General features: G+C 39.2%; 1 protein-coding gene across 2 annotated transcripts in view; it reads left to right on the top strand.

Moving 5' to 3' along the window:
- The window catches only part of LOC139151210 (ovochymase-like), a 61860-nt gene extending 37388 nt beyond the window's left edge, over positions 1–24472 (top strand). Inside the window, exons 1-28 of one of the 2 annotated variants that reach the window (XM_070723829.1) lie at positions 3145–3245; positions 3779–3871; positions 4382–4553; positions 5325–5602; positions 6013–6149; positions 6703–6877; positions 7162–7281; positions 8271–8525; positions 8761–9120; positions 9533–9895; positions 11277–11354; positions 11656–11827; positions 12247–12524; positions 12923–13059; positions 13641–13815; positions 14091–14210; positions 15700–15954; positions 16154–16513; positions 16882–17244; positions 19558–19635; positions 20015–20186; positions 20611–20888; positions 21036–21172; positions 21761–21935; positions 22206–22325; positions 23163–23417; positions 23604–23962; positions 24333–24472. In XM_070723829.1, coding sequence (XP_070579930.1) covers position 3245; positions 3779–3871; positions 4382–4553; positions 5325–5602; positions 6013–6149; positions 6703–6877; positions 7162–7281; positions 8271–8525; positions 8761–9120; positions 9533–9895; positions 11277–11354; positions 11656–11827; positions 12247–12524; positions 12923–13059; positions 13641–13815; positions 14091–14210; positions 15700–15954; positions 16154–16513; positions 16882–17244; positions 19558–19635; positions 20015–20186; positions 20611–20888; positions 21036–21172; positions 21761–21935; positions 22206–22325; positions 23163–23417; positions 23604–23947 — 5451 coding nt within the window. In that variant the 5' untranslated portion in view covers positions 3145–3244 and the 3' untranslated portion in view covers positions 23948–23962; positions 24333–24472. Of the gene's footprint in view, positions 1–3144; positions 3246–3778; positions 3872–4381; positions 4554–5324; positions 5603–6012; positions 6150–6702; positions 6878–7161; positions 7282–8270; positions 8526–8760; positions 9121–9532; positions 9896–11276; positions 11355–11655; positions 11828–12246; positions 12525–12922; positions 13060–13640; positions 13816–14090; positions 14211–15699; positions 15955–16153; positions 16514–16881; positions 17245–19557; positions 19636–20014; positions 20187–20610; positions 20889–21035; positions 21173–21760; positions 21936–22205; positions 22326–23162; positions 23418–23603; positions 23963–24332 lie in introns of those variants that run through there. The other variant, XM_070723830.1, reaches the window with a different exon arrangement.
- The last annotated feature ends 1246 nt before the right edge of the window (positions 24473–25718 follow it).

Raw genomic sequence — 25718 nt, 5'->3', positions numbered from 1 at the left:
CATTAAGGTAGAATGCGCCAGATGGAACAAATATTTGGATTCTAAATTTTTTACAATTCTTATCGGATCAACCACTTATGGGGGCTCATTTCAAAGCTCTTGCCGTAAGAACATTTTTCACCGTCTCAGTTTTTCAAGTTTTACCCCTCGAGTTAACACATGAATGGCGGCCATTTTCAATTTCAAATAATGTCGGTAATGTTCGACAATTTGCTTCTCTTTGCAATGTGACTCCTGATTTTTATTCTTGATCTGGTAAGACTAGTGGTTCAAAGTTTCATTGAGAAAAGTTTGGGGCGCATACTACCTTAACTGTCACCTGTTCCAATTTTGCCACAGTTACCATGGAAAGAGAAAATCTAACCAATCACAGATTTTAAGCGGGTGGCCGCTTTTTAAAAACAGCGCCCTCACACAGGCATTTTGAATACCAAGGAACGCCCCTTCGACCATATACGGGCATATTTAGATTATAGGTGACTGTATACCTTTCAGTCTCACTTTGTGTGAAATACATGTTATCATTCTACTATATCTAAAGCATTGCGGAATCCCTAGTGTCCATTGTCAACACAACCAGGGTGAATGTTACTACTGTTGACAACTGGATTTAGCCCTGGTCAGAACCGATTTCCCTGATCAGAACTAATTCCCTGATTGGAACTAATTTTCAACAATAACACATTGTATACTATGCGGCTAATATTTTGCGTTTCAGCATACTTTACGGAGAGAAAGCAGACGACGCATTTGTTCTTAGAATGAAACATAATGAAAAACACAGAATTTGTCTTTTCTTAATTCGTTTTTCATGGTTACTTCAACAAGGTAAACTTATTATGTCCGGAGCAACACTGTTCAATCATTTCCTGTTAAAATACACTCTTTCATCGGTTTTCGTGCAAAGCAGGTCTTAAGATTTCATTCAGATATGCTATTTTAATTTTGGTGAAAGAAGAAATCAAGTAAACAACGTATCCACATAGGGGTTTGAAAATTACAAAATCCTTGGCATAATCTTAGCAATACCTCTAACAATTGTCGTTGCCTTGTTTGACCTCAGTGTTGACTTAAAACAACTTGAAGGATTTTTATCTCTTCTCTAAGGAACCGACACTTGACGTAAAATCGTTTCCTTCATCTAGTCGGAGACGTATCTCTCTGTCTGAGTCAGAGCAAACCGTCAATGAATAAAAAAAACTTGATCTTTAAAAGCGAAAATCCAATATGTTGTCATTTTTTGAATGTGTATTTAAAGGGGCGGCATAGCTAAAAGGGAAAACTTATGCCGTTGGGCTTCGTGTGAGAATCTGGTATCAGTAGTGAAACTTCAATATCAGTTCATTCAGAACTAACACAAGTCGGTACAACTTCACGTATATTATTATGAATACTTGCGGAGTGCATTCCCTGGTCTTTGTTTGAGAAAAACTCTCTTTGTGCAAAAGTGATGCGGGTCTGATACGGTGAAAAGTCTGGCTTAGGGTGACCTCCAGTAAATTCAAAATGGCGCCACAGGAAAACACAGCACGGTTAATTTTGTATTATTTTGCTAGTGTGAGACAATAGGTGATGACTAACTGAGTCAGTATGCGTGCTACTTACTGCCTCGGACATAGACATTCCCATCGACAGCTCATATTTAAAAAGAAGATCTTGCCGTCAGCATTCATTCACTAGCTTTAGTTCAAAGGGGCCAATCAAGGAATGAAGCTCTTTAAAATTTTCTTCTAGAATTAGAATTAACACAAGCCAGCAGAAATTCGCAATTCTCACCCATGAATATCGTTAAAAAATATTGCGCAGTTGCGTTGTCGAAAAAAGTAATTAACCCATAAGCCTTTCCAAGTCCTTTCTGGGTGAAATGATGATTAGAAATGGTCAGTAGTCTGGTTTTCGTTACCTTTTCTGAAATGTTGAAAATGTTGTCAACATGTAAACTGTACAAACGAAAAGGCAAAGGGACCTTAAGTATGTTCATGGGCTGCTTAAGCCTTGGTTTAAGAGCAAGCCTTCAAGCAGTGCGAATAATTTCATTTTAGCAATACCTAACATGGTATCTCAACTCGTTTGAAATGAACACCCTCTCGGCAAATGTCAAGACCCTGGGTATGAAATATACTGGTTTCCTCCTTTTTTTCCAAACTAAACTTATTATTCTAAGATCATTTTAAAACCATTAAAAATTTGTGTAGCAACTGCACTGCGCGAAAATTCGAGAAGTTTCTCTCCCGCCAACTAATTTTTCACTTCTCCCCATTCTTCAACAGGAAACATCCTATCCCCCTCCCCTCTAAAACCCCAAACTGTCCTGTATATGCTAAAAACTTTGGCTCTCCCCATCGGCAAACCACACAGACAAGTTCTTCACATATCCTGATAAGAGACACATTGATCACCCACTGGAAAAGATATCGTTGAACAACTTCAACTGTCCCCGGCATATCCATGAATCTGACGTCACGGTGGTATATTTGCTGCACCGAAGGTTTTTGCGCCATATGAAGGACAAGCGATGTAGTCATACCGGGAAATAAAACTTCTTAAGATAGTACGCGCCATGAAAGTAAAAAACTTAAACTTTGCCCAAACTTTGCTCAGTGAAACCTTAAACCACTCTCTCATCAAATCAATAATAAAAATAGGGGTCACCGTGCAAAGTTTGGTACAAGAGAAAAATTTACCGATATTTGAAATTAAATATGGCCGCCATTCCTGTGTTAACTCTATAGGGAAAAATAACATTTCCGATTTCCGTGAAAATAAGACGGTGAATTTTTTTCTTGCTCCGAAAGCTTCAAAATGAGCCCCACAAGCTGTAGATCAAAAAATAATAGTGAAAAAAATTGGGAGTCCGAATATTTGTCCCCGGGGCGCATTCTATCTGCGTGAAGAGAAGTTGGTTGTCGTCTGATGATGGTTCGCAAGACATTTCCTCAAACTCAACTGACACATTCGAGGTTGACACAAAGATCTGCCGTCGTGGTGAAAACTAGAATGATCTCCTAGCATTCCCACGAAATCCGATGAGAACTCAGCCAATGTTTGGTTCTGTAACCAAGGAAGTTTTACAAACAACAACAAATTGAACTGTAGTTTTGTAGATGTTGCCAGGAGTCGCCGTAGTTCAAAGAGGTCGTCAACGCTTCAGATCTGATAAGGTAATCTTATAAGAGGAAAATGAAGGAGCCGGGGTCCATTATAGCTGATAGAATTGGATGGAGAGCACTGCCAAGGGGAGAGAAGTAAGTTTGCAACTTGATATCAGATTCATGTTCTTGTACAAGTTGTGTTCCGATACCACAACACTATTTTACATGAAAAAGGAAACTTAGTTTTGTATATCGGAAATGACGGGGACGATTGTTCTTGTACAATACGTTACATACACATACTTTTTACCTTTGCTTTCTTGGTCTGTCGATTTGTAAACCTGCCTTCTGAGAAAAAACTCAACGCATGGTTTCCGTAGGTATTACGACAAACATTTCGCACTGCGGATCCAAGAGAAGTTCATGGTCCCAGTCCATCGTGAATTAAATGATTCCATCTCAGGACTGTACCAGTGTTAGGATTGTATTATGTTACGTTGTTGGAAAGATTTTGTAGTGGCAATGAGTCAGTCGTATGTGCTCCTACATGTCATTAGTGTCGCTTTTCATTTTCTAATCATGACGCTCAAATATACAGTACAAGAAAAATATAGCGACCGTGTTTCCTATGCTTCCTCGTCCAAATGTATGCATTTAGTAGGACGTATTTTCGTTGTCTTTCTCAGTGACTGTTTTCAAGTCGGTCATCCGGGGTATTACTCTAGTCATAGTCACGACCATCACTGTCACGCGGCACTGCTATGCACAGTCTTACTCAGGTAAGTTTTCAAGTGCTTTTATTCTTCTGATACGCATTATTGCAATGGATATTGATGTAAATTTACATGAAATTATTATGCAACTCAGAGATTCAAGTTAGAGCTTGGTGTGAATATTTCATTTTCGTGCAAACATGTGCCATATTTTTATAGTAGTAGATTTTTGCTCTGTATTTCTCAAGGTTGCCATTTCACTACAAAACTTAGAAAGAATGAAAATTTGAGTTTCAGATTGATATGTATGAGCGTGGAGTCGATCTGACACTACGTAAAATGAATATTGATTGTTTGAAATTTAGCAAAGACATAATTATGGCGGCATTTTCACGCGTCACATTTCCAGGACACTCCTCAGAGTGTACCCTATTTTCTGAAATTCCCATAGCTGTTAACCATCATAAGTGATCAACGGATGACAAGGAGAATGACATGCATGGGTAACTCCTTCTATAAACATATTTTTATAATGTCTGTGATATTCACCATTTTCATAATATTTGTTCTTTCCAGGATGCGGCGACAAGGGAGTTAGCTCAAATATCATCGGCGGTAGTGCAACAACGGTAGAGGAATGGCCGTGGCAATCAATGATAAACATTTACAGTTTAATTGGAATTGAAAGTCACATTTGTGGAGGAACTTTGATCCATCCAAAATGGGTCCTGACAGCAGCACACTGTATGTAAGTGACGCTATTTTCCGTTTCACCAAGTTGAGTCAGTATAACCTTTATTGCAATGTTTATTTTTTTGCTTTTGTCGATTTATATTGCTGCCAGCCACTTTATTTAAGACGCAGAAAGTCGCAAGGGAATAATTCTGCATTTCTATTTGGCATGGATGACGACATAAAACCAGCAGTCGGCGCTAGAAAAATATCTGAGCTAAAAGGCCGAGTGCTCTTGAAGCATATTCAGACAGAAGACCATCTACCCAATATCCAAATACACCGTCATTTTCTCGATAATTTCAAGTCAGGAAAACAATATGAGTAAAATAGTATAAATTCCCATCCGGTTTTTAGTTAAATCTCGCGTGAGATATCTCATTCTTTGATGTCATGTGACCCGCTTATGACAAATTCTGGTCTTCAGAGAAGCCGAGAGCCTCAGTGAGGAGGCCAAGGTTGAAATATCACATCAGATTTTTCGCTGAGATTGAAATATTACATCAGATTTCTAACCAAGAAATAATAACTCACCAGGTGATGAGCATTCAAAACGGTTTCTTCATTCAAATTGCAAAAACCGGGCAGTAGTACACGTTGTTGCATAATCCAAGGGCACTAATACCTTCAGTGGATAATTATTGATTAAAGATAAAAGTGTAAATACATGTTAAAATGACGCAATCGTTATTTTCTTCATCGAGAGACAATCATGGTGGGTTAGTTGCAATCACACAACACGTACAGTACCCTACTGTGAACCGATATTTCTTTATATCCTTTTCAGAAATAACTGGCTCGATCCAGTTCCATATTCGGTCAATCTTGGTACCACATATCGTACAGCGTTCAACGAATCGTCCAGAGTCCTCGTTGACGTAAAGAATGTTTACATCCATCCAGACTTTGATTTGGACACATACGACAACGATATTGCACTTCTCGAGTTTGTTGAGTCGGTAAATCTTACCTCTTACACCGAGCCAGCGTGCATAGCTGGTCCGAGTCAGGACTTCAGCGGACAGAACTGTTGGACTACTGGCTGGGGTAGCACACAGGGAGAAGGTATGGGGCCAAAATAATTGAATTATCTGAGAATTATCCATACGATTCAAATTTCGTAAATTGCTACAGAGATTATTCAACTGATTTAAATAAAGTTGGACAAACTCAGTTGAAATAAAATGGAAGAGTGAAAGCTGGAATGGCGGCTTAACAACATCCGTCTAGTGCTCCTGATCAGACGATATCTGAGTCTCACTTTTTCTACAACTTTTAAAAATTATATTGTTTCTATTTGCTTATGTAACGTATAAGTTGAACAGAGGATGATGTCATCACAGCCTACTTATAGATCATGGGAGAAACTAGAAAACAACCGAAAACAGTTCGTTATCTTGTAGATTAATCAAATCTGACATGGTCATGCTATTCTAGTAAAGATTTACGTATACATGAATAAATTTTGCTTTTAGATCTACCAAGTGAAGTTTTGAGAGAAGCAAGCGTTCCTCTGATTACGGACGAAGAATGCCAATCTTTGCTGGAACCGGGTCAAATACTGACAGAAAATATGATGTGTGCATCTTACAATAACAGCGGAACTTGCTTTGTGAGTTGCACGTTCCGTTATCAAAATACTTTAGTGTCAGAGATAAAAGTAACCACTCCGAAGTCTTTGACGTTGTTCCATGTTTGTCAAAGTCCATATAGTTTAATGTAGTTTAATACGCATGCTTGGGGGAGGGGGCGAAGCCATCGTCAAGATTGTAAACGGTGATGTTTGAAATGAACATGTGTTGTTTGAAATGAACATGTGTTGATGGAAATTATGATTTATCTCCTAATGTACGATCGTTTCCGAGAAGTAAGTTTAAATCATCATTGAGTTACAACTAGTTGAAACTGCATGTATCACATTTTAAAACATCTGATGAGTTTAACTTGATGACAACCGTTCAAGTTTCTGCTCACGAAACTTTTGACCTGTACAGATTTTGCAACACTTAGTGATCAAAGTGTAAGGTTTCTCCGTTATACAATATGTGCTTTTTCCGTGCTCTGTTTGAACTACTCCGTTTACTCGTTAACGGACCTTAGCGAGAGGTCCATATGATGGAAACAAATCAACAGTATAGTCGTTTTTTGTCTTTGTTAATACACAGTTGGATGGTGGTGGACCTCTGGTTTGTGAAGACGGCGGTGCATGGTACATAGCTGGCATTGTTAGTCGAGGTAATGCTTGCCTGAACCCCGAATCACCAGGCATCTTTACAAAAGTCTCGAATTACGCCGACAACTTCATCGGTAACGTCTTCAATGGCACAATACCTCCGACGAGTAAGTTCACTTGACCATTTTTTATGTCAAATATGTATCCATTGAGTTTATAGGTGAATGGCACATTGCCAGATAAATTTTGTCTATAAATCGTACCATGAATCGATTGACCAACGCGTTTAATTATCCACACATGTGCTGATATTGACAATATTTTTATTGCCTACAAAGAGCCTCATACACCGGCTTCCTTCTCTGCAATTAGTCATTCATGGAGCTGTTATTACACCTGTTCATAAAACATTTGACGAGGCGCCAATGAACATTGTCATTGTCTTTTCCAGAACCGAGTGTCTGTGGAAGCGGTGAATTCATGTGTCAAGGTGGGATGTGTCTGAATGAACTCACAACGCGATGTAATAGTGTCCCAGACTGCCCTAGCTTGGATGACGAGGCCTACTGCAGTGAGTACAGTATCAAACTTGAGTTGCTTCTCCTTTTTGAGGAATCCTAAGTTCCATCATATAACTCCAAGGAGTTGGTCTTCGGTCAACTTCTTCAGGAGGAAAAGCATACTTTAGGCGATGAGGTTCAGTAGAAAGAAAGAAGGTTCTAGTTTTCTTACACTGGCCTCCGTCACCTGGGTTTTCCCGGCAGCAGTTACCGACTGGCCTAGCCATCGCGTTCACCTAACGATCTATGCATCAGCCTGCCACTAACACGACAGTCTGCTGAAGTTTATTCCTTCAAATTACTCAGTTTTGATATTTATATGTCAACTGACTTGAAGCAAGTCTATAGTTTTCCGTAACCCGACATATTCTGTTTCAAACTCACTCATCATCCTGAACTTAGCTCTTTCGTTCATATTAAATCTTGCGACTGGTGATACAGTTTAAAATCGCGCGTGATTTCAGTGACGTTATATCAATCCAAAATGTCCACCGTGGCTTTCAAACGTTTGTTCCCATTAATTTGTAAAACATTCAATCACGCTTAAAACTGTCTTGCTAATAAGGAAAAGTAAAATTAAATCATCGTATTTGACCGGCACCTTTCGAAACTGACTTATTTTGGCTCGATCATATGTCAGAGTTTAAGGTAAATTTTCTGCGAAAGAAGACGTTTCAATTTGCAATTAAAAGTCAAATGCAACATTCAGTTCCAAATCAGACCGCATAATTGTTTATATCAACATACGTTACTTAATTGTAGCTTTTCGCCAGGAAATTGTTAACTTGCGACTTGACAGACGATGTAAATTCTGTATATGGTCAATGGTTTTCGTAGACTTAAGGTATAATGGTTCAATGAGAAAACTGATAGGCTTAATTACGGGTAAATGTAGCAATTCATGAACCATATTGAGATATGCTTGCAAACTAGTGTAATTAGTACGCGTGACGGTCTGAAAAAGTTTGTAACTTTTGTAATTATATTTTCATGGAAACAGGTAAAGAATGGCAGCTATTCAAACCAACATACGACGCAATAACTTCAAGCCTGGATGAAATTGGGAAAGTATCCACTGGCATACTACAGGAAGACTGTATGAATCTTTGTTTGAATGAGACTTCGTTTGTGTGTCGTGCCTTTGATTACGTCGCAGCGTCTGGGCTCTGCCATCTGATCAACAGCACAGCTCTCCCGGTTAGTCTCAACACCAGCGTTGAGGGCGTCGAGCATTGGGATCTCCGAACTGTGCAAGGTAATAGTTGAGCGTATGAAATGACCAAAATATTGACAATCACAGCGTATTGTTGACTTGGTTTTTCTCTTCTGAATAAAATTTACGTAAACGAGACGTTTCTCATCATGAATATTGTCCACAGTCGTACAATCTGAATGGCCTTTGAGAAGGATAGAAATTGAATAAGGATTGACATTAAAAATGCAAGGACAACGTTATGATAAAACGGTACATCTTTCCTTTTCCTCAACAGACTGTGGTGCATATTTTCTGGATCTAAACGGGTTCTTTGGTTCGCCTCGATATACACTCAGCCGTCCAGCCATGAACACGTGGTGTAGGATCACCATAAGTAACAGCCAATTGGACGCCGTCGTTCAGCTTAACACCTCATCAGTGATGACGCAGAAAGACGTGCTGTCTACCTGCGAAGACTCCTTCGACAGATTTATCGTGTATGATGGAAATTCGTTGAGCGCACCGGTACTAGGAGTCTATTGTCTCGCCAACATACCTTCAATCATCACCTCGAGTGGAAATACCGTCATTTTGGAATACCTGGAAAAGAGAAGCTTGGTGGAGACTCAGGGTTTCCTAATGCGATATAATATACGTACGGAACTCAGACTTTTCCATATTGATAAGGCCAATAGTAATAAGAGATCGCGTTTTATCTTCTTCATTTTACTAAAAATACCAACTACGACATATCTGCGCATGAGAAATGGATTTCCTCTAATTCCAAGGGTTTTGATGGTGCTACAAAGGGCTAGAAAATGTTTGAAACGCTTGTTGATTGGAAATGTCAGTTTTGTCTTTTCGTATTTTTGTAAATACATCTATGGCGCTTTTCAGGGGGTTAAACAGTTCAATGCCACCAATAGTTAAGGTCCCACGCCATGCTTTAAATTTGTTTTCCCCCATAATAATGTACAAAAGTATGTGGCCAAGTTTGTATGTAACTTAGACATATTAAATATTAAATAATAATAAAAATGAGTATCACATCATTTCTACATCATTAGGTTACTACCAGGAAGTGACGTTGAACGAGGCACCTGGGGTGCTGACGTCACCACTGTGGCCCAACGACTATCCTCCGGAGAGAGAGTACCATTGGACAATTCAGGCACCGCAAGCATATCACATCAAACTGGACTTCATAACATTTAGACTGGAAGAAGATGACGAACTCTGTTCCAATGACAAGGATCACTTGACTATCTACTGGGGATTGACAGAAGTCTCGCCTCACTTCGGTACTTTCTGCGGGGTTTTGTTTATATCTCAGTCTGTGGAGTCACCCGGCAGATATGCACACCTTGTCTTCAAATCGGATGGTGAAAACAGCGAGAGCGGGTTTGAGATTCAATATGACTTCATACAAGGTAAGGACTGTCCACGGTGATGCCAATCAAAAGCATCGTAGAGGAGATAATTGTACGAATAGCTACGGACTGATTTGAGTTTTACCCTCTCTGTGTGTCGTTCTAAGACCGTTTACTCCTACACATTAACTGGACACTTACCGTGACCATGTCCCTTTAACCCTAGCCTTAACTTTAGTGTTGGAAATTTCCATTTGGCAATTACTCGGGTGATGACTGTCCTAAAACATTTCAATACGCACAGTTCCACGATTTATTTCGTCAATATCGACAAAGCTGTTTTAGTTTTATTGCACATACGCTTGACAGTACTTAAACCGTAAACGTCCTGTACGGTGTCTGTCCCATCAAATCTAAGTAACGAAGTCCTTCTAATACCGAAATATTTCCATTTTCATCTCAATAGTAATTCCTGCCTCTGAGGTGTATCTCCTGCCATGCGCATATGGATGACCATTAGATATTGGGGAGGGTGGGCAAAAGTGGAGATACTACTTCGACAGAGTAAACATGACGACCAAAATTGAAGACATATTCCACATAACAAAAATCGATCGACAGGGAAAAAGTAAATTTGAGAAAAAGTACGAATGCTATGCTTAACCCGAAACATGTTGAACTTTAAAGCACAAAAAAATTGCATGTCAGCATTCTAACCACCCCAAGATCTAATGATCCATAGCTTCACAAAATGTTGACCAGTTGCAGAAAAAGCACAGAGGCTTACAAGAATCTACTGCTATATTTAATGCTCATTAACACCATATTAGTGGTTTAAGTAAAATTATTGTAAACGCGGAAGCGTTTATCGCTGTAAGATGTGGTTTGAAATATAATTTCTGAGAGAGAGAGAGAGAGAGAGAGAGAGAGAGAGAGAGAGAGAGAGAGAGAGAGCGAGAGAGAGAGAGATAGAGAGAGAGAGAGAGAGGGGGGGTGAGACAGGCAGACAGACAGACAGACAGACAGACAGAGACTATTACGACCATGTCATACAAACACCATTCCGATTACATAGTTGTCATCTCACGCGTGTCGTGGTCATAGTGTATGACATCAAATAAGAAACGGACACGTCACGGAAAAAAAAGAATTGCCAATTTTGTTCTGTTTTTGATTGTGTCCGTATCGTATCATTTAGTATGTTCGAGTATTCCAAAGTACCCAAGAAGCATTTTATTGATTAATGTAATTGGTATTTTTTACTTTGAAAAACCATGATGTCTTATGTCAACTTTTGTATTCATTCGCGATTCCGTCGATTCACCTTAACTTCGAGGCTTCCCATACTTAGTTGTCAGGCATTACGATATGTTAAGTGGAAAATGCTTTATGTGCTGAAGTCTTTGAATACTCAAAATATGTTTGTTTGGCTTTTCTGCAGATGATGAACCAACACAACCAGGCATCATCACAGTGCCCATTATAACAGGTGCGACTAACCCTGTCATAACCGACCCAGGTATGATAAGTTTACTACCAATTAGTTTGAACTTAGGACTGACAGAGCATATACAAGTTTAATGACATTAATACAAGTCATAACAGATCCAGCCGCCCATTCAAGTTTTCCTTTATACATTGCAATAAAATCGGTAATTTTACACGGTTAAGTCGATCTGGCATTGCTTAAATAGAATATTGTCGTAAGGATGTAAAGCTAAATAAACGTGTCGAACGCAATGCGCAGATTGCTCTTTCTGTATATATCTTTGTGCATCTGTGATATCCATCAAGTGTATTATCACATTAATCATTTTCAGTGTGTGGTATCAAGGGAGTTAGCTCAAATATCATCGGTGGTAGTGCAACAACGGTAGAGGAATGGCCGTGGCAATCAATGATAAACATTTACAGTTTAATTGGAATTGAAAGTCACATTTGTGGAGGAACTTTGATCCATCCAAAATGGGTCCTGACAGCAGCACACTGTATGTAAGTGACGCTATTTTGTGTTTCTCATGTGCTTCTTGACGTGGAGGCGATGCTGGTTTGATTGTCAAATTCATCATTTTGCCTTTGTTGATTTACTTTGATACTAATAACTTCCTCGAAGTCACAAAGTTATTAGCTGGGGTAGAATTCCGCATCTCAATTCGGTAAAAGACAATTAGAAATTGAAAACATCCTTAAGTACTTTTAGCTTAAGTACCACAAGAAAGTTCAATATTTCTACCTGCCAGTGGCTTGAATAAGATGGTGTTGCAATAGTCATTGGTAGCTGGACACCTTGAGTAGAAATTTACTTAAATATCAGCAGATATACATTTTCTTCAAGGTCAAAATATATGTGCGATCGGCAGTCAAACAACATGTACAAAACTTCATCACTAACCCTTTTCTCCGTTTTTCAGAAATAACTGGCTCGATCCAGTTCCATATTCGGTCAATCTTGGTACCACATATCGTACAGCGTTCAACGAATCGTCTAGAGTCCTCGTCGACGTAAAGAATGTTTACATTCATCCAGACTTTGATTTGGACACATACGACAACGACATCGCACTTCTCGAGTTTGTTGAATCGGTAAATCTTACCTCTTACATCGGGCCAGCATGTGTATCTTCGCCAAGTCAGGACTTTAGCGGTCAAAACTGTTGGACTACTGGCTGGGGTAGCACACAGGGAGAAGGTATGGGGACCAAGAGTAATGTAAATTATCAGAGACACATCCACACTATTAAACTTTCGCAAATTGTCATTGAATTCAGCCAGTTATATTTGAAAAGTTAAAAATCTTACAAAGAAACGAATTATATAAAACTTATATAATAGCTTTCATGCATCAGTGAAATTTTTGCAACAATCCCGTTTGTCTTTTTCTGTCAAAATACTGTAGATCTTCTTTGTAACTTTTGCGCTTCTTCCGTATAACGCCAACTTGTGTAAGTTCAGCATAACACTAGATCAAGAAAACAAATAAACAACAATAAGCAACCGAAGAAAAATATTATGTTCATGGTCAATCATCAAATCTTACATGGTCTCGATATCTTAAGTGAAGATCCACATTCATATGCTTTGTTTTAGATCTACCAAGTGAAGTTTTGAGAGAAGCAAGTGTGCCAGTGATTACCAACGAAGACTGCCAATCTTTGCTGGAACCGGGTCAAATACTGACAGAAAATATGATGTGCGCATCTTACAATAACAGCGGGACTTGCTTTGTGAGTTTTACTTTGTGATTGTCAAATTCTTCAAACTCGTTCTGTGGTACAGATGCACGCAACCACATGAAACAAAGCCGTCGTGACTGTTACAGTCACAGTATGTACACATGACATTGTCAATCATCCGTGACACTGTCAATCATCCGTGACATTGTGAATCATGATGTATGCTAATAGCGAAACCGATGCAGGTCGATGTAAAATTTTAAGAATGGACGACTAACGTATTGCCATTTTCACATTTGTAATTTTATGAAGAAACAAAAATCAAACGTTCACTATACTGATTGAAAATAAAATGTTGTTTTGAAAATTTAAAGGCTGCACAAAATCTAAATCACTGTACATTTTCAGCTACTGGATGAAACGGCTAACAGCGCTCTTCGCTAACAACATATACAGACGATAAATCAATCAATCAATCAATAAATCAATCAATCAATCAATCAATCAATCAATCAATCAAAACTTTCTTGTTCGTTTATCAACCCATGACCTTTTGCGAGAATTTGAGTACATTTGCCGCAAACTAAATCAATATTCTTTAATATTTCTACGTTAATATTATGATACATTAGTTGGATGGTGGCGGACCCTTGGTTTGTGAAGACGCCGGTGTATGGTACGTAGCTGGCATTGTGAGTCGAGGTAATGCTTGCCTGAACCCCGAATCACCAGGCATCTTTACAAAAGTCTCGAATTACGCCGACAACTTCATCGGAAACGTCTTCGACGGCACAATACCTCCGACGAGTAAGTTCACTTGATCATATCATCGATGTCAAACACAATGCGCCCTTTATCTTTTTTAAGATCGAGATATCATTTTCAGGGAGGGGGTTTGTCTTCTTGTCTTACCATGAACATACCGTGACAACATGCAAATATCCAAAGATGAACTAGAATTGACACTTATTTTATTGTCATCAATTAGCGCCAGCTAATGTGCACTCTCTACTTTGCAACCACTCATTGAACTGTTTAGCAGGTGAGGCACTACCGAACATAATCATTATGATTTTTTCCAGAACCAAGTGTCTGTGGAAGCGGTGAATTCATGTGTCAAGGTGGGATGTGTCTGAATGAACTCACTACGCGATGTAATAGTGTCCCAGACTGCCCTAGTTTGGATGATGAGGCCTACTGCAGTGAGTGTATTATCATGTTTCTATAATTTGCACCGGTTACTGTAAATCTTCATTCTAGTAATTCGCCAAATTTCAAAATTTCGCCACTTGGGCTTCAATTCCCACGATTTTTTTTTTACCGGAGGTGTAATTCTTCAAAATTGGCGGCGAATTACATGTTCAAGTCTCTTCTGTTCAAATTCAATGGCAGCGCCATTCCAGGCACCCGCATGTCTCGTGAATTCCTATGATTATGCATGAAATCTCTCACGCAAGGTTGGACAATAGAAAGACAATGTAGTCGAACTTTTATCAGAACTGTAGCTGTCAAGTATCGCTTTTCATATTTTCACAGCTTGGATTTAAAACAATGGTGTTGTGACATGTCTCATGCATACTACCTGTTAATCATTGTGAAACTAGCGTTGGCAAGTTTTCTTGTCGACAAAGTTTTGTAAATTTGAGAGTCAGACTTTGGGGGCCTTGGAGTGAGCATATATCCACGCTCTCGGAGCTAAGGGTTGCCCAAAGCAGACATCAGGCTGACCTGGGGAAATAAAGTTATGAGCGCAACGTTAATTCCTGTGTCGCCCTGATCTATATAGTTACTACATCTACGCGTACTGTGGTCTGAAGTTCCCCTTAATCCTGATTCAGAACAGGAAGAAGTTTCCTTTACAATTTGATAGTATTATCAAACTTGGAGAATTGCGTGGTCGATTTTTGTGAATTCCTAATATCTTGCTCTCTCCATAATTGGTCCTCGGTCGACTTTTTCGGGACGAAAAACATAGTTTGGACACTATATTGTTACATAAAAAACAAGAAGGGGCCAGTTTCTTGTAATCTGACTTTTTCTGTTTCAAACCCACTCATTCTGAAGTCAGCTTTTTCGTATACCAAGAAATCGCGCGAGACGATAAAATCACGTGGAATATCAGTATTGTTGACCATTAAATCCTTAATACCTACTTAGAAAAGCTTTTTCCCACTATCGTTTTGTGAATCATGCTTAAAAGAAAATCATGGTGAAGAATAGGAAAATCGCAATACGGACATTGGGACCTTCAAGGTTAGCTAGTTTGCCTGGATCGTAAAATAGAATTTAAAGTGAATTTTCAACGAAATAAGACGGTTTGATCGACAGTTAAAATCGAAATGTTAGATTCTGTTCTCAAACCTATAAATCATGACTTTAGAATTTTAAATAATGCCTTTCTTTAGCGTACACAACAAGTAATCATGCCACATTCTCACAGTGAAGTCACGTTATTTGAATCTTTCGTTATTTGAAATATTTAACGGACAATGCAGTTACGGATGACCTAAAATTGTAAATTCTGTATAAGGTCAGTGGTTTTCGCAGATTATTTTTGCTACATGACACAATAAGGAAACTGCTCGCATTTTCGAAATATTCATGAAAGATGAAAACAAAGGTTTGAAAAATTGAGTTATTTCAAAAACTAAAAAAGTGTGTACTTTTTTGTAAATTTATCCTGTTGTACAGGTAAAGAATGGCAGCTATTCAAACCAACATACGACGCAATAACTTCAAGCCTGGATGAAATAGGGAAAGTATCCACTGGCATACTACAGGAAGACTGTATGAATCTTTGTTTGAATGAGACTTCGTTTGTGTGTCGTGCCTTTGATTACGTCGCAGCGTCTGGGCTCTGCCATCTGATCAACAGCACAGCTCTCCCGGTTAGTCTCAATACCAGCGTTGAGGGCGTCGAGCATTGGGATCTCCGAACGGTACAAGGTAATACAAATACGTATTTTCTAAATAAAATGTATATTTTATGACCTTTAACGTTGATACTGTGCATTATTGTTCTATCATGATACAAACTACAAGTATTTGACTTGATTTGACTTGAAGTATAACTTAAAGTATCAAGATCGACTAAAATATTACGAGAGAAATAAGCACAGCAGTCTAAATTTTCCTTTTTTCACAGACTGTGGTGCATACTTCCTGGATCTGAACGGGTTCTTTGGCTCGCCTCGATATACGCTGAACCGTCCAGCCATGAACACGTGGTGTAGGATCACCATAAGTAACAGCCAATTGGACGCCGTCGTTCAACTCAACACCTCATCAGTAATGACGCAGAAAAACGTGCTATCTACCTGCGAAGACTCCTTCGACAGATTTATCGTGTATGACGGAAATTCGTTGAGCGCACCGGTACTAGGAGTCTATTGTCTCGCCAACATACCTTCCATCATCACCTCGAGTGGAAATACCGTCATCTTGGAATATCTGGAGAAGAGAAGCTTGGTGGAGACTCAGGGTTTCTTAATGCGATATAACATACGTAAGGAACTGACATATTTGCATATTGATAAGGCCAATAGTAATAAGAGATCGCTTTTTGTTTGCTTCATTTCACTAAAAATATCATTTCTGTGCTTAAGAAATTAATTTCCTTAATTCCAAGTGTTTTATGGTTCTACGAAGGGCTAGAAAATTTGAAATGTTCAGTTTTGTCTTTTCCTACAGATACCGTATATTTATAAACGCATGGGGTCAAAGACTTTTGTGCCAGCAATAGTTAAGGTCCGATGCCACGCTTTTGTTTTCTCAGTACTACGTTACAAAATTACACGTCTAAATTAGCATGTATATTGATAAATTAGATTTTTTTAAATGGTAAAATGAGTATCACTTATCATTGTCACATAGGTTACTACCAGGAAGTGATGTTGAACGAGGCACCTGGCGTGCTGACATCACCGCTGTGGCCCAACGACTATCCTCCGGAGAGAGAGTACCATTGGACCATTCAGGCACCGCAAGCATATCACATCAAACTGGACTTCATAACATTTAGACTGGAAGAAGATGACGAACTCTGTTCCAATGACAAGGATCACTTGACTATCTACTGGGGATTGACAGAAGTCTCGCCTCACTTCGGTACTTTCTGCGGGGTTTTGTTTATATCTCAGTCTGTGGAGTCACCCGGCAGATATGCACACCTTGTCTTCAAATCGGATGGTGAAAACAGCGAGAGCGGGTTTGAGATTCAGTATGACTTCATACAAGGTAAGGACTGTCCACGGTGATGCCAATCAAAAGCATCGTAAAGGAGATAATTGTACCAATGGCTATGGACAGATTCGTGTGTTACCCTCCCTCTGTGTCGTTCTAGAATAGTCTCCCCTACACATTAACTGGAAACTTACTTTGACCATGTCACTATAACCCTAGCCTTAACTGTAGTGTTGCAAATGTCCATTTGGTAATTATTCAGGCGGTGACCTCCCTGATACATGTACCGTACATATCGAGGCTCCTCGGTTTGTTTCGTCAACACAGTCGACAGAGCTGTCTTAGGGAGCGTTCAGTTTTTACGGCCTGGGGGGGGGGGCGGCAAAATCTTGTCGCCGGTGTTCAAAAAAATATAGACCCCCCCTGCATTTTTCGTGAAAAAAAGATGACCCCCCCTTTGTCAGACGAAAAAAATTGATGATCCCCGCCCCCTGCTGAAAAATAACCAAAACTCATATGTCAAATTTACCCGCATGGTTTGGATTTGAACTACGGTACGCGGCGCACTTTATTCGTGTAGCAGAGATGCCAGTGTACTAACTTCTCAGCCACATCCATTGAAACGTCTGTTAATTAGGACGACTGTAAAGCAATTTTTAACTTCATTTCCATAGACAACTCATGTCCATGGACATTGTATAAAGTAAACTTTATTGGAGTGGTTCGCCAAAGGCAGCCCTCCGGTTAAGAGGGTCATGGCCATTACGTAAAGTCTACTTTATTCTAGTCGGCCACCAAAGGTGGCCCGCCGGTAAAGAGGGTCGATCATGGCTATTGCATAAAGTAAACTTTACTGGACAGGGCTGCTGAAGGCGTGCGGCCATTAAGATTGCCATGGGGTATTACATTAAGTCAATTTATTGTAGTGGCCGCCGCAGACGGCCCGCCGGTAAAGAGGGTCGATCATGGCCATCGCATGAAGTAAACCTAATTGGAGTGGGCCGCCAAAGGCGTCTGCCCGTTAAGAGGGTCATGGGTAATACATAATGTATATTTATTGGAGTGGGCCGCCGAAGGCGGCCCGCCGGTAAAGAGGGTCGATCATGGCCATGGCATAAAGTGAACTTTATTGTTGGTATTATGTTTTTGAAAATGTGGTGACCCCCCCTTTCCTACCAGTGAAAAAGCGATGACCCCCCTTTGCGGATTCCAAAATTATGATGACCCCCCTGGATTTTGCCGGGCCCCCCCGGCCGTAAAAACTGAACGGTCCCTTAGTTGCAAATACGCTTGAGAGTAGTAAAATCGTAAACGTCCTTAGAGTGGCTGTCCCATCACATCTAAATAACGGAATCTTTCTGTATACCTAAATATTACTCTGTTCACCTCAATGTTATTTCCTGCATCTGTGTTATATTTCCTGCCATGCGCTTAGGAAGGGAGGGATATTGGGAAGGGTGGGCAAAACTGGATAAACTATTGCCACAGAGTAAACATGGCCACCGCAATTTAAGCCATATCCACACGGCAAAAAAACTCGGCAGGGGTAAAAAGTGTAAATTTTAAAATAGTACGAATCCTATCCTATGCTTAAATCGAAACATGTTTAATATTGCATGTCAGCATTCTGACCATCCCTAGATCTAATGGTTCTTACTTTCACAAAATGTCGGACCAGTTGCAGAACAATAACAGAGGCTTACAAGAATCTACGACCATATTTAATGCTCACCAACACCATATTAGTATTTAAAAAGTCTTTGTAACGTTTTTATGTAAGATGTGGTTTGAAAGGTAATTTCTGAGAGAGAGAGAGAGAGAGAGAGAGAGAGAGAGAGAGAGAGAGAGAGAGAGAGAGAGAGAGAGAGAGAGAGAGCGACCGACCGACCGACCGACCGACAGACATTTGCAGACAGACAGAAATACAGAAAGACAGACACACAGACAGACAGACAGAGACTATTATGACCATGTCATACAAATAGCATTCCGACTACATAGTTGTCATCCCACGGGTGTCGTAGTCATAGTTTATGACATCAAATAAGAAACGGGCACGTCACGAAAAAAAGAGTTGCCATTTTTGTTTTTTATAGTGCCTGCATTGTATCTTGAGTATGTCTGAGTATTCCTAAGTACTTAAAAAGCATTTTATTGACTAATATGATTGATATTTTTTACATTGTAAGATCATGATGTCTTATGTCAACTTTTGTAGTCATTCGTGATTCCGTCGACTCAGTTGAACTACCAGATTAAAGTTTTACATGTTTAGTTGCCCGGCATTACGATATGTTAAGTGGAGAATGCTATATATGTGCTGAAGTCTTTGAATACTAAAACCATGTTTGTGTGGCTTTTCTGCAGATGATGAACCCACACAACCAGGCATCATCACAGTGCCTATTATAACAGGTGCGACTAACCCTGTCATAACTGACCCAGGTATGATAACTTTACCACCAATTAGTTAGACCTTAGGACTGACTGTGCATACATTAATACCAGTCATAACAGATGCAGCCGATCTAGGGTTAATAGTTCCACTTTCGATTATTATTGACCCTACAGATCAAAATTTTAGATTTGATATTTTCCTTGCTTATTCAAACATTGCTTGATGTACATTGCCAACGAATCGGTTATTTAACAAGGTTAAGTCGATCTGGCATAGCGTTTAATAGAATATTGTTGCTTGTAAATTTGGCCCGCAAAGTCACAATTTTTGTGGTGTTTCCTCGCCGTACATGTTCGAGAAATTACTTCTAACGTACTCGATTTTCAGACATCCCCATGACATTTCTGTATTCCAAATCGTTTTCAGTGTGTGGTATCAAGGGAGTTAGCTCAAATATCATCGGTGGTAGTGCAACAACGGTAGAGGAATGGCCGTGGCAATCAATGATAAACATTTACAGTTTAATTGGAATTGAAAGTCACATTTGTGGAGGAACTTTGATCCATCCAAAATGGGTCCTGACAGCAGCACACTGTATGTAAGTGACGCTATTTTGTGTTTCTCATGTGCTTCTTGACGTGGAGTCGATGCTGGTTAGATTGTTAAATTCATCATTTTTGCCTTTGTCGATTTACTGTGATACTAATAACTTCCTCGAAGTTGCAGAACTTTTTAGCTAGGATGAAATTCTTCCCCATTTGATAAGAGAAAATCGGAAATTGAAAACATCGTATTCCTAAGTACTTTTAGCTTAAGTACCACAAGAAAAGTTCAATATTTCTACCTGCCAGTGGCTTGAATAAGATGGTGTCGCAATAGTCATTGGTAGCTTGCTACCTTGAGTAGAAATTTACTTAAATATTAGCAGATATACATTTTCTTCAATGTCAAACTATATGTGCAATTTGCGGTCAAACAGCATGTACAAAACTGCATCACTAACCTTATTCTCCGTTTTTCAGAAATAACTGGCTCGATCCAGTTCCATATTCGGTCAATCTTGGTACCACATATCGTACAGCGTTCAACGAATCGTCTAGAGTCCTCGTCGATGTAAAGAATGTTTACATCCATCCAGACTTTGATTTGGACACATACGACAACGATATTGCGCTTCTCGAGTTTGTTGAATCGGTAAATCTTACCTCTTACATCGGGCCAGCATGTGTATCTACGCCTAGTCAGGACTTCAGCGGACAGAACTGTTGGACTACTGGCTGGGGTAGCACACAGGAAGAAGGTATGATGACCAAAAGTAGTGTAAATTATCAGATCAAGAAAAACCAAAACCAAAAGCAACCGAAGAAAAAATATTATGTTCATGATCAATCATCAAATCTTACATGGTCTGGATATCTTAAGTGAAGATCCATATGCTTTGTTTTAGATCTACCAAGTGAAGTTTTGAGAGAAGCAAGTGTTCCTGTGATTACAAACGAAGACTGCCAATCTTTGCTGGAACCGGGTCAAATACTGACAGAAAATATGATGTGTGCATCTTACAATAACAGCGGAACTTGCTTTGTGAGTTTTACTTTGTGATTGTGAAATTCTTCAAAGATGAAAGCGACCACATTAAACAAACTCGTCGTGACTGTTAGAGTCACAGTATGTACACGCACTGCAGGGATCGTGGCATTGTCAATGATCCGTGACATTGTCAATCATCCGTGACATTGTCAATCATGGTATATGCTAATAGCGAAACCGATGCAGGTCGATGTAAAATTGTAAGAATGAACGACTAACATATTGCCATTTTCACATTTGCAATTTTATGAAGAAACAAAAATCAAACGTTCGCTTTATTAATTGAAAATAAAATGTTTTTTTGAAAATTTAAGGGCTGTACCAAAATCTAAATCATTGCACATTTTCAGCTATTTCATGCAAAACGGCTAACGAATTTAGACCAGCTCTCTTCGCTAACAACATATACAGACGATAAATCAATCAATCAATCAATCAATCAATCAATCAATCAATCAATCAATCAATCCAAACTTTCTTGTTCGTTTATCAACCCTGACCTTTTGCGAATATCTGAGTACATCTGCCACAAACGAAATCAATATTCTTTAATATTTCTACGTTAATATTATGATACATTAGTTGGATGGTGGCGGACCCTTGGTTTGTGAAGACGCTGGTGTATGGTACGTAGCCGGCATTGTGAGTCGAGGTAATGCTTGCCTGAACCCCGAATCACCAGGCATCTTTACGAAAGTCTCGAATTACGCCGACAACTTCATCGGAAACGTCTTCGACGGCACAATACCTCCGACGAGTAAGTTCACTTGATGATATCGTTGATTTCGAACACGATGCGTCCTTTATATTTTTCTAGGTGGAGATTTCATGGGGAGGGAGATTGTCTTCGTGTCTTACCATGGACAGACCGTGACAACACGCAGATATCCAAAAATGCACACTAATCTTCTCGTCATCGATGAGCGCTAGCTATGTGTACGCTTTGCAACCACTTATTGAATTGTTTAGCACCTATTCATAATATATTAGAGAGGCACTATAGAGCATTGTTATTGTATATTTCCAGAACCAAGTGTCTGTGGATTCGGTGAATTCATGTGCCAAGGCGGCATGTGTCTGAATGAACTCACAACGCGATGTAATAGTGTCCCAGACTGCCCTAGCTTGGATGACGAGGCCTACTGCAGTGAGTAAATTACTTCAGAATTGCGTTGTCGATTTTTGTGAATTCCTAATATCTTGCTTTCTCCACGATATTGATCCTCGGTCGACTTTTTCGTGACGAAAAACATAATTTGGACATCAAATGCTTACAAGAGAAGGAAGAAGGGTCTAGTTTCTTGTAATCTGACTTTTTCTGTTTCAAACCTACTCATCCTGAAGTCAGTTCTTTCGTATGCCAAGAAATCGCGCGAGACGAAAAAAGTGACGTTTGTGAGTAATGCTGACCATTAAATCCTTAATATCTACTCTAACTTTGAGAAGTTTTCGCACTATCGTTTGCACAATGAATCATGCTTAAAAAGACAATCATGGTCAATAATAGGAAAAGCGCAATATACACATCTGACATTTATGACCTTTCGAAGTTAACTAATTTGCCTAGATCGTAAAATAGAATTTAAAGTGAATTTTCCACGAAGTAAGACTGTTTGATCGACAATTAAAATGGAAAGCTCAGATTTTGTCCTTCAACCTAAAAAGTATGATTTTAGAATTTTTAACGATACCTTCCTTTAGTGCGAATAACAATTAATCATCCTACAAAAGTCGTTCTCACAGTGAAGACGCTTTATATGAATATTTCGTTAAAAAACATTTTAACGGACAATACAGTTACATATGACCGAAAATTGTAAATAAAGTCAGTGGTTTTCGCAGATTATTTATGCTATGGCACAGTAAGAAAACTGTTCGCATTTTCGAATTATTTAAGGAAGATTGAGACAAAGGTTTGAAAAATTGAGTTATTTCAAAAACTAAAAAAGTGCGTACGTTTCTGTAATTTTTTCTTGTTGTACAGGTAAAGAGTGGCAGCTATTCAAACCAACGTACGACGCAATAACTTCAAGCCTGGATGAAATCGGGAAAGTATCCACTGGCATACTACAGGAAGACTGTATGAATCTTTGTTTGAATGAAACTTCGTTTGTGTGTCGTGCCTTTGATTACGTCGCCGCGTCTGGGCTCTGCCATCTGATCGACAGCACAGCTCTCCCGGTTAGTCTCAACACCAGCGTTGAGGGCGTCGAGCATTGGGATCTCCGAACGGTACAAGGTGACACAAATACAGATTTTTTACATAAAATGTATTCATAACCTGTGACGTTGATGTTTTCCATTTTTGTTATATCATGATACAAACTACTTTACACTGACGTATAACAAACAATGTATCAAGATCGACCAAAGTTTACAACAACAATAAGCACAGAAGTCTAAAATTATAATCCTTTTCTTACAGACTGTGGTGCATATTTTCTTGATCTAAACGGGTTCTTTGGCTCGCCTCGATATACGCTGAACCGTCCAGCCTTGAACACGTGGTGTAGGATCACCATAAGTAACAGCCAATTGGACGCCGTCGTTCAACTCAACACCTCGTCAGTAATGACGCAGAAAAACGTGCTCTCTACCTGCGAAGACTCCTTCGACAGATTTATCGTGTATGATGGAAATTCGTTGAGCGCACCCGTACTAGGAGTCTATTGTCTCGCCAACATACCTTCCATCATCACCTCGAGTGGAAATACCGTCATCTTGGAATATCTGGAGAAGAGAAGCTTGGTGGAGACTCAGGGTTCCTAATGCGATATAATATACGTAAGGAACTTATGTATTTGCGTAATGTCTAGTCTAATAGTAACACACTCCTTGGCAGCTTCATGTTACTAAAATATCAAGTACGACATGTTTTCGCTTAAGAATTTGATTTCCTTTAATTCAAAGTGTTTTTGATGCTGCAAAGCACTAGAAAATTTGAAATGCTTGTTAATTGGAAATCAGTATCTTTTGTCTTTCTATGGATACCTTACATTTATAACACGTGTTTGGCGGTTTTAATGGGCTAAGGAGTTGTACTATCAATAGTAAAGTCCCATTCCATCCTCTTGTTTTTCCACACTTTAATCATCAAAAGTAGTGATAGCATGTGATTTAGATGTAATACCTTTTCACTTATCAATGTTTACAGGTTACTATCAGGAAGTGATGTTAGACGAAGCGCCTGGCGTGGTGACGTCACCGCTGTGGCCCAATGACTATCCTCCGGAGAGAGAGTACCATTGGACAATTCAGGCACCGCAAGCATATCACATCAAACTGAACTTCATAACATTTAGACTGGAAGAAGATGACGAACTCTGTTCTAATGACAAGGATCACTTGACTATCTACTGGGGATTGACAGAAGTCTCGCCTCACTTCGGTACTTTCTGCGGGGTTTTGTTTATATCTCAGTCTGTGGAGTCACCCGGCAGATATGCACACCTTGTCTTCAAATCGGATGGTGAAAACAGCGACAGCGGGTTTGAGATTCAGTATGAATTCATACAAGGTAAGGTCTTTCCGTGTATGAATATACAATGTCGAACTGTCAAATGTTAAAATATTTCTATTTTGATCTTAGATCAAGTATGATAGAAACGTCACAAAGCAAATGTTCTTGTTGATTCTTGTTCAGTTAAAATTACTTCCACTGTGACACGAAATTTCTGCCACACACCGAGGGGTCGACCATTAGATCTGAGTAATGGGTGGTCAATACTTGGAAAAATACTAAAGAGATTAATGTGAAAACAGCAGCAATACAACGTCTTGAAATCTTTTTCACATTAATCGATAAGATCGATCGAAAAAAGTATTGAAATTTGGGGAAATTTATGCATGCTATGCAAATTCGAAATAAATCGATGGTCAAACTTTAGAACCCGAAAAAAATGCGAAAACTAATTATTCATTCCTTAACAAAATGTTTACCACCTACAGTAATACAATAGAGGCTTCTACCAATCTAAAACACTTAGAAAGTATTCCATCAATTAGCATTAATAAACTTTTGTACTTATAGTAATTACATTCTTTCTGTGATTCTGTCAACTCTACATGAACTTTCAGGCAATGGTTTTCTTCGTGGTTGTCATGAAATGCGGTATGTTCATGAAGATTGTCTATACATTTTTGAGTCTTTGAAATACCCATCATATTTTGGTTTTTTCTACAGATAATGAACCAACAGAACCAGGCATCATCACAATACCCATTATAACAGATTCTACTGATCCCGGTCTTATAACTTTACCAGTCATAACCGATCCAGGTATAATAACTTTACCGCAAATTATTACGGACGCCACAGATCCAGGTTTAATAACTTTACCAGTCATAACAGATGCAACCGACCCAGGGTTAATAACCTTACCACCAATAATTACAGACGCCACAGATCCAGGTTTAATAACTTTACCAGTCATAACTGATGCAACCGACCCAGGGTTAATAACTTTACCACCAATAATTACTGACGCCACAGATCCAGGTTTAATAACTTTACCAGTCATAACAGATGCAACCGACCCTG

The sequence above is a fragment of the Ptychodera flava genome, chromosome 15 (genome assembly GCF_041260155.1).
Source record: "Ptychodera flava strain L36383 chromosome 15, AS_Pfla_20210202, whole genome shotgun sequence".
Lineage (NCBI taxonomy): Eukaryota > Metazoa > Hemichordata > Enteropneusta > Ptychoderidae > Ptychodera > Ptychodera flava.
Note: the sequence above shows the minus strand (reverse complement) of the source record. Positions and strands in the feature narration are given on the sequence as shown.